Source organism: Marmota flaviventris, chromosome 14, assembly GCF_047511675.1.
Source record: "Marmota flaviventris isolate mMarFla1 chromosome 14, mMarFla1.hap1, whole genome shotgun sequence".
Taxonomy (NCBI): domain Eukaryota; kingdom Metazoa; phylum Chordata; class Mammalia; order Rodentia; family Sciuridae; genus Marmota; species Marmota flaviventris.
This window is the reverse complement of record NC_092511.1, coordinates 77,862,373-77,871,537: the sequence shown is the minus strand read 5'-3', so window position 1 is coordinate 77,871,537 and position 9,165 is coordinate 77,862,373. Positions and strand designations below refer to the sequence as shown.

At 55.4% G+C, this 9,165-nt stretch overlaps 1 protein-coding gene across 1 annotated transcript; it reads left to right on the top strand.

Moving 5' to 3' along the window:
• Positions 1–246: 246 nt before the first annotated feature.
• Sh2d6 (SH2 domain containing 6) lies at positions 247–6,524 on the top strand. The gene is made up of 16 exons (XM_071601259.1): positions 247–270; positions 368–399; positions 779–813; positions 1,103–1,173; positions 1,264–1,393; positions 1,830–1,948; positions 2,496–2,556; positions 3,250–3,272; positions 3,677–3,737; positions 4,113–4,191; positions 4,388–4,418; positions 4,516–4,540; positions 4,942–5,000; positions 5,300–5,383; positions 5,546–5,704; positions 6,319–6,524. Exons 1-16 carry the CDS (start codon positions 247–249, stop codon positions 6,433–6,435), a joined length of 1,110 nt encoding a protein of 369 aa, XP_071457360.1. The 3' UTR covers positions 6,436–6,524.
• The last annotated feature ends 2,641 nt before the right edge of the window (positions 6,525–9,165 follow it).

Here is a 9,165-nt window from a genome sequence, read left to right as displayed (position 1 = left end):
CCCTGGTCTGGCTTGGTCTGCTCCTAGGGGCAGAGAGACTGGAGACCACAACTGTTGGGGAGGAGAGCTGGGACTGGGAGTGGGCCCTGGGAGTGTCCTGGGTGAAGTCCACTAGAGTTGTAGGCCACAGCTGGCCCACCTTCCCAGTGCTTAGGAGATGCAAATAATGGGAACAATAGGCCCCTGTTCCCAGGCCACCAGTCGCAGATCCTGGGTTCCAGGGAGGTAGAGGTCCTCCAGACTGCCATGGTGAGAGTTGGTGGTCCCAGGGTAGCCTCAGCACACAAGCCTGTCTGTGCTAGGGGCCAGGGCACGAGAGGCACTTGCTAGGCTGACTACCCGGCCTCTTCCCTCTGGCTCTTTCCAGGAGGAGCGTAGGAGCAGCAGCAGCAGGCCCCAGTGAGTACCAGGGAGGGCTCTCCATTCCCTTGCTTCCACTTTGCCCTACCCTCTGCAAAGCACCTGCCCCAGGAGCAGTGCTGGGTCTACCCCACTCCAAGGACCCTACCTGTACTCCCACCCTCTGTCACCCCACTCCAAGGACCCTGCCTGTACTCCTACCCTCTGTCACCCGGGGGCCAACTCATCTAGCTTTTCACCCTGAGGGCACTGGCTCTGTCCCCAGCCTCCTGCTCTTGCTGCCCTAGTGCCAGGGCCTTGGTGTCCTACAACTCTAGGGCACTCACACTGTTACGTGCGAGAATGTCCTAGAGTGCTAGGTCTAGCTGACAGGAGCTCAAAAGCCCCCTGGGCAGAGTTGACTGCAGTCTGCTTGCAGGTTGGGGCCACCCCTTCCACCCCCCAGATGTGTGGGTAAGTGATGGGATCCCACAAGTAGGGTGTCCCCTAGGGCCCCCAACACCGGTCACTGGGACCCAGCTCTCCCACCTGTCTTGGCCAACATCTGCATCACAAGGACAGAGGACTAGCCCATGTGGGACTGTGGCTGGGAGCCTTGTTTCCAAAATGCCCACCCATGGTCTTCAAAATGACCTCATGGCTCTGCCCTGCCATGGTGCTGTATTCCTTTAGTTAAAAGGATGGAGAGTGGGTTACTAGAGGAGGGTGGACTGGGAGGAGGTGAGGCCTGTCTATCTGTTAGATGTCTCAGCTTGGAGAGAAGATGTGCTGGGTCCCTCTCCTCTGTCTGCCCCAGAGACCTGGAGACACAGGGTAAGTCCAGCTGCTGAGGCTGGGGTGGGGCAGGGGGCAGCAGGCAGAAGCTACTGGGGTCCTGGACCTACTCCATTCTTCCCTGGCCAGCATCCCTTCCTAAAGGCCCGAGAAGAGGACGATGAGGAGGACAAGTATGAGCTGCCCCCCTGTGAAGCTCTGCCTCTCAATCTGGCCCCTGCGACCCGTCCTGGAGCGGAGGAGGACTCCCTGTACCTGGGTGAGGGCCCGCAAGTGGAGGCGGGAGGCGCCCACAAGGGAAGACCCTGAGGCCTTGCCTTTTCTCCCGGCCTGCGCCGGCACAGAGGGGAGCCGCCCTGGCTGCGGGGCCTCCGGGCTGGAGGAACGGAGAGGGGAGGCGGGAGGGAGAGAGCGAGCGCGTGACCGAGGCGGCCGCAGGAGGCTGGGACCCCGGCCGCGCCCTGGGGGCCGCCCGGGTCCCCTCCAGCCCGCAGTGCACCCTGCGCTGGCCTCCCACCGCGGGCTTCAGCGGCGGGCCAGGGAAGCTGGCCTTCTGGTTGCCATGGCGACGGGGATGCGCGCAGCCAATGAGGGAAGGGAGCGGGCGGGGGCGGGGGAGAACTGAGGCCGGGGGCCGGCGGAGGAAGCCCGGGCCCTGCGGAGGAAGCCCGCCCACAAGCGGGGGTCTTTTACAGATCGCCCCGGCCCTGGGGGCCCTTCCAAGCCACCGCCCCGGCCTCGGCCTGCCCCGGCGAGCGGCCTCCCCGCAGGCGCCTCTTTCCCCGCGCGCGCCTCCCCCGGCCCGCGTGTCCCGGTGAGTACGCGCGGCACCTCGTCGGCAGGCTCGCCCACGTTTGCACTAGAGGCCTCTGAAATGCAGGGGCCAAGCTCGGACGACAGAGCCCGTAACGTGGGTCGCCGTCGTCCCGCCCCTGGTCCCTTCCAGTGCCCATCGCTTCAGCAGGACACGCGCTCCTGCTCCCACAGCTTGCCCAAGCTGGGACAGGAGCCAGCTCCGTGGCCCTCCTGGACCCTGGGCCTGAGGACCCTGCTCAGGGAGTGAATCAGCCCTCTCTCAGCTGCTGGTCACTGCCAGCCCCCACTCCGAATTCCATCTGGGTTATGGATTTGAAAGCTACCACTTTCATTCTGTATGTAAAAATGGAATAAAAACCAGGGAGGGAGTGGCCACAGAGGAGAGGCAGAACCAAGTGTGGTCCCTTAATACCTTTCTTCTTGTGTCTGGTGGCGGTTTTTAAGGCTGCAGGGATGTTACACTGGCCATCCAGGCAGTCCATCCCTGCCTGCCCATGCCTCAGTCCCTCCTCCCTCCTCCCTCACGAGCCCCATTGTCCCCACAGCTGAAGGCAGCAGCGAACCTGCAGGTGGCCTCGAAGCAGGCACCTGACTTTGGGAGGCGAGGTAAGGGGAGTCCTCTCTTTCCTGGCTGCATCCTGGGAAGGGAGTCCTCGCCCCCCACGGAGTAGAATTGAGCTGGCTCATCACCTTCTCAGCTGCCCCTCCTTTCTACCTGCCAATCCCCAGAGGTAGGGAGTCTAGGTAGGCAGTGAGCAAATGGCCTAGACTCCAGCCCTGTCTGCACCTGGAGTGATCTCTGGGTCAGGTGAGGGACACCCCACAATGAAGTGGTCAGTCTTGAGGGCCTTCTACTGAGACATCTGGAGCCAGTCCCTATAAAGGGCATTCTGGTTCTGCCTGTAACCATTGCCACCGCTGTCCACAGACTAGACCCTATGGTCCATTGCCCTGAGGTCTGTTGACCCAGAACCCTGGGAGGTCAGGACAGGGAGGGACCTCAGGAAAGAAGAGGCCTTGCAGGGTGACCTTCTCCTGCTCAAGGCCAGCACATTCCCTTCTACTGTGCTCACTGGTTGCTAAACCCTCCTGACCTTGAGAGTGGCTTTGTTTTTTGGACCAGCCCAAAGTCATCTGGAGCCATGCCTGGCAAATGGGTGGGGAGGGCAAGGTGGACACCCACAGGGTTGGGTAGAGCATGGCTTTCCCTGGGGCTTTGAAGCTGGCTCTGAAGACCCTCTGCAGAGATCTCCCAGGGTTCTCACCCTCTCCCCTCTGGTTCTCTCTTTTTCCATGCAGAGTGGGGTGCACCTGCCAGAGTGGTGAGCTGCCCTATCTCCACCTCCATTCTAGGGTTCTGGCTGGAAATCCACTTGGGTGGGTGGTCCTGGGAGGGCCAGGAAAGATCCCTGAAACTAGTGGAAAGGCCAGTGCCTCAGGCCCCTGGCAGGTGTGGGATTGCTGTCCTGAGGGCCTCCCAGCACCTGCACTTCCTGTGCTGTCTCTGAAGGGGAGGGGCTTACAGGATGCCCCTCCCAGGCAGAGGAGCACTTTTGACCACTCAAGCTGATTTCTAGAAAAGGCCACTTGGTGAGAAGAGAGTGAGGTGCCCGAGCCTCCCCCATTACTGCCTCCTTCTCTGCCCCGCCCCACTGCTTAGGTCAGAGGCCCCCTCCTCCTGAAGTGAACCCCCAGGTCTGGCCACCTACACCCCTCCCTACCCTAGGTGTCAAGCCTTGTGAAGAAACCTGAGGAGGACATCTACCTGGAGTGTGAGCCTGACCCAGGTGCTGCTCCTTTTCCCCAGACCATCTAGTCCTGCTGCATCCAGCTGTCCCCAGCAGGCTCCCTCTCCTGCCCCATCTTCTCCCCACCCCCCAACACACAGTTACCCTCAGACACCACAAATCTCTTTGCTTCTTGGCCCAGGCTGACCCACTCTGTTTCTACCGGGAGGTGACCCCACCCCGCTAGAGCAAGGTCTGGGTGGATCTCTCAGCCCTGCAGCCAGGCAAGCCTTGCCCTCATGTTGGAAGGACTCCCAGAAAGCCCCACTGCAGAGAAGCCGCAGACCCTGCAACTGTTGCAGCTCCTCCCTGACCCACCGCCTGGATTTCCCGGGCTGCTGCCCATCCAAGCCCAGCCTGCCCTCTCTGTTTCAGTTCCGGCCTTGACTTGGACTCTGAGCTCTCAAGTTCTGCTGCCCCCGGTCCCTCTGCCAGTGACACCTGTGGTGCCCAGGTGAGTGCCCCACCAGATACACAGGCACATGCCTGAGAGCGAGCAAGGGGGCACCAATTCAGGCTCCCCCAGCCCTGATGCAGTGTCCTGGGGTTGCTGGCAGGGGTGACAGGAGCAGTTGGGAGGCTGGGTTTACTGGGGTGCTACTCATGACATGATAAAGACCTGATTTCTGTCCCCAACCTGCTCCCTGCAGGCCTACCATAACCCCCCAGGAATCTCGGAAGGTAGGAGGCTAGTGGTCAAGGGGGGTGTGAGTGTTGGGAGGGAGGAGCAGGAAGACTTCAGGAGAGGGGCAGGCTAACCAGACCTCTGCTGTCCCAGGGAGCAGCAGACGCCACCTCCAAAGGTGAGTACATCATGTTGGGGCACAAACCAGCAGACCCCAAGGCCCCAGGCTTTGTAGGCCCAGACTCCCTCCCACCCCTGGAGACTCGTTCCCACTTCTAAGACTCCCCCAGCCGTGAAGGCCCCACTTTGCTGAGATCAGCCCTGAGCGGACTCTTGGGCATTTTCCAGGATCTACGCCAAGTGGGGAACCCAAGATCCCTCCTCAATTGGGAGTTACACAAGGGCTGGCTGGTAGGTCCTAACAGGGCACAGACCTACCCACAGGGGAGCACGGGGTGCCCTGCGGTGGGCCTCAGGACTCCTCCCACTCCTGCTCCTGCCCTCACACCTGAAGTTGTGCTCAGAAGCTGCCTTTGCCCAACCCCCTCCCAGCCCCAGCTCTATAGTGGCTTTTTCCAGCAGGAAGGAGATTGTCTCTTCCCTCCAGAGGGCCCCCCAGGAGCACCTCCGCTGCCCAGGTGAGAGGGGCTGGCAGCTGACTGGGGTGGAGGCCAGCAGGGAGCAGACCTCTCCTGGAGCCCTCCTGGGCAAGGTAGCTGCTCCACCAAGATCACTCACTGAGCACATGTGTGCAGCGCCCTCTGGGTGGGACAGTATTGAGCATGTGTGTGGTGCCCAGCTGTGCAGCAGGCACTGGCGCTTGGCTCTGCATGTGGGGCTCAGTCTGGGGCTGAGACATGTCAGCCCCAGCATCCTCTGCACCCCCCATGCCATCCAGTGCCCACACATCTCTGAGTGGCTGTGTGTGTGCATGCAGGATGGCAGCCTGCTGGGCCAGCCATGGTATGCAGGGAACTGTGACCGGCTTGCTGTTGAGAGGGCCCTGCTTCGCTTCCAAAAGGTGGGCAGCTGCAGGTCCCTGGCCTTCTCCAAAATCCCTTCTGCTCACAGGCTGTGGCTGGCTGAGCAGACAGGAGCAGGAGACCCGATGGTTCTGGCCCTCCTGAGTTAGGGCTGCGGTGGGCAGTTGAAGACAAGGCCCATGGCTGAATTCTCTCCACAGGACGGGGCCTACACAGTGCGCCCCAGCTCCGGGCCTCACCGCTCTCAGCCTCTCACGCTGGCGGTGCTCCTCCGAGGCCGGGTGTTCAACATTCCCATCCGGCAGCTGGAGGGCGGGGGCCACTACGCTCTGGGCCGGGAGGGCAAGAGCCATGAGGAGGTGAGCTGGAGGAGGCAGGGCGTCTGGGCCAGGGGACAGAGCACAGTGCCCGCCGAGGCCTAGCCAAGAGCACGTGCCAGGGGAACCCACAATTCACATTTTCCTGGGGTGGGTAAAAATGACAGCAGCCCAAGTCCAACCTTCCTCAGAGATGCCTGGCACTTTGGGAAGAGGCCTGCCCCTCTTGCTGGGACTCAGTCTGCACAGTGTGGGGCTTTGTGCCTGTCCTGAGTCCTGTGGGCAGAGGGCAGAGTCCCAGGAGCTGACCCATGCCAACTTGCTCCCAGGATGCAACTTTGCACCCAGTGTTTGCAGGGTGCAGACCAGAGGCAGCTACCCACCGCTGGGCTCCCCATACCAAGGACCAGGCAGAGGCAGGCCGCCAGTGGTTTCTCTTAGTCTGGCCACTGGGAGCCCATGGGTGCAGGCACAGGGAAGTCACAGAGGCTTGTCGGGACTGGGCTGCAAAATGACAGTGGAGCTTCAGGCGCCACACGGGAAGGAAAAATACCTGGAGAGGTGTCAACATGCCCCCTGGGCGGCCACAGCTGCCTCAAGAAGCTGCTGGCAGCACAGAGCTCAGGGACTCATGGACGCCCTGCCTCCCTCCGCAGCTCTTCCCCTCTGTGGTGGCCATGGTCCAGCACTATGCAAAGCACCCGCTGCCTCTGGTGGACAGACACAGCGGTGGCCGGGAGCTCACCTGCCTGCTGTTCCCCACCAAGCCCTAAGTCTACAGTGGATCATACACATACTCACCTCCCCGGCCCACAGTGTTCCCCTAGACCCCCACCACCCAAGATGCCTTCGGGTCTCTTCCCCGTCTCCAACATATGGTCCCTGCAGGACACAGATAAGAGGCACTGACAAAGGTTGGCTAGAGGGAGGAAGAGGCTGCCACCATCCCTCCCTGCAGCACATCCAGGGCAAGCATGGCAGCATCTGCCCTGTGAACTAGGCCACTTGAGGTGTCCTAGGGGGAGGCAGGATGGTGGCTCCAAGAGGGTGACCTCCTCAGGGAAGCTGAGCCACAAGGAAGCTGTGAGCCACCTCACAGCACTGCTGGGACAGCAAAAGGAATCCCCTCACATTCTCTTGGGGACATAGCACCTTTGTGAAGGGCCTAGGTCACCCTGCACTTAGTACCCTCTCAATAAACATTTGCTGGATGAATTATTTTGTACTGGGGATTGAACCCAGGGGCACTCTACCACTGAGCTACATACCTGGCTTTTGTAAAAAATTTGTTTTAATTAGTTATACATGACAGTAGAATGCATTTATGCACTTTGATATACATAGATGCAATATAATATGTGAAATGAGAATTTATATATATCTATATAATGTTTAATATATACAAAATGAGAAATTTTCTGAATGTACATGTTGCAGAATCACAATAGTCATGCTGTCACATATATACATAAAGCAATAATGTCTTTTCTTTCTACTATCCTTCCTATCCCCACATCCCCTCCCATCACTTCCTTCCACCTAATCTAAGGTAACGCTATTCTTCTCTAGTGCCCCACCCCTTATTGTGAATTAACATTAAAGAAAACATTTGGTCTTTGGTTTTTTGGGATTGACTTATTTCACTTAGCATGATATTCTCCAACTCCACCCATTTACTGGCAAATGCCATAATTTCATTCTTCTTTAAATCTGAGTAATATTCCATTTTATATATATACCACATTTTCTTTATCCATTCATCTATTGAAAGACACCTAGGTTGGTTCCATAATTTAGCTATTGTGAATTGAGCTGCTATAAACATTGGCTTGGCTGAATTAATGTAGTATGCTGATTTTGGGTATAAACTGAGGAGTGGGACAGCTGGGTCAAATGGTGGTTCCATTCCAAGATTTCTAAGGAATCACCCTACTGCTTTCCATAGTAGTTATACCAATTTGCAGTCCCACTAGCAATGTATGAGTGTACTTTTTTTACCTACATCCTCACCAACATTTATTGTTGATGGTATTCTTGATTGCCATTCTGACTGGAGTGAGATGGAATATTAGTGTAGGGTTTTTTTTTTATTTTTTTTATTCTAATTTGTTATATATGGCTGTAGAATGCATTACCATTCATATTACACATATAGAGCATAATTTTTCATATCTCTGGTTGTTTACAAAGTATATTTACACCATTTGTGTCTTCATACATGTACTTAGGGTAATGGTGTCCACCTCATTTCATCGTGGATTTTACATCCCTTGCCCCCTCCCTTCCCTTCCCACCCCTCTGCCCTAGCTAGAGTTTGTCTAATCTTCCCATGCTCCCCCTCCCAACCCAACTACGAATTGGCCTCCTTATATAAAACATTCGGCATTTGGTTTTTTGGGATTGGCTAACTTCACTTAACATTATATTCTCCAACTCCATCCATTTACCTGCAAATGCCATGATTTTATTCTCTTTTATTGTTGAGTAATATTCCATTGTGTGTATATGCCACATTTTCTTTATCCATTCATCTATCTGCTGATGGGCATCTAGGTTGGTTCCACAGTTTAACTATTGTGAATTGAGCTGCTATAAACATTGGCATGGCTGCATTTCTCTAGAATGCTGTTTTTAAGTCCTTTGGATATAAACCAAGGAGTGGGACAGCTGGGTCAAATGGTGGTTCCATTCCAAGTTTTCCAAGGAATCTCCATACTGCTTTCCATAGTGGCTGCACCATTTTGCAGTCCCACCAGCAGTGTATGAGTGTGCCTTTTGCCCACATCCTCTCCCATACTTATTGTTGTTTGTATTCTTAATAGCTGCCCTTCTGACTGGAGTGATATGAAATTTTAGTGTAGTTTTGATTTGCATTTCTGTAATTGCTAGGCACGTTGAACACTTTTTCATATATTTGTTGGTCGATTGTATTTCTTCTATGAAGTGTCTGTTCAATTCCTCAGCCCATTTATTGACTGGTTTATTTGGGTTTTTTGGTATTTTTTTGAGTTCTTTATATATCCTAGAGATTAATGCTTTTTCGGAGGGGCATGTGGTAAAGATTTTCTCCCAATCTGTAGGCTCTCTCCCCACATTATTGTTTCATTTGCTGAGAAGAAGCTTTTTAATTTGAATCCATCCCATTTATTGAGTCTTGATTTTACTTCTTGTGGTTTAGGACTCTTATTAAGGAAGTCAGATCCTAGGCTGACATGATGAAGATTTGGGCCTACTTTTTTGTTATATTAGGTGCAGGGTCTTTGTTCTAGTGCCTGTGTTTGATCCACTTTGAGTTGATTTTTGTGCACTGTGAGAGATAGGGGTTTAATTTCATTTCATACCTGGCCCTTTTTATTTTTTATTTAGAAGCAAGGTCTTGCTAAATCCAAGCTGGCCTTGAACTTGGGATCCTCCTGCCTCTGCCTCTGTCCCTGGGGTTACTGGTGTGTAATCTGACACAACCAGCTTGTCGAATTAATTCTGGAACCTGCTAAGAGACACTG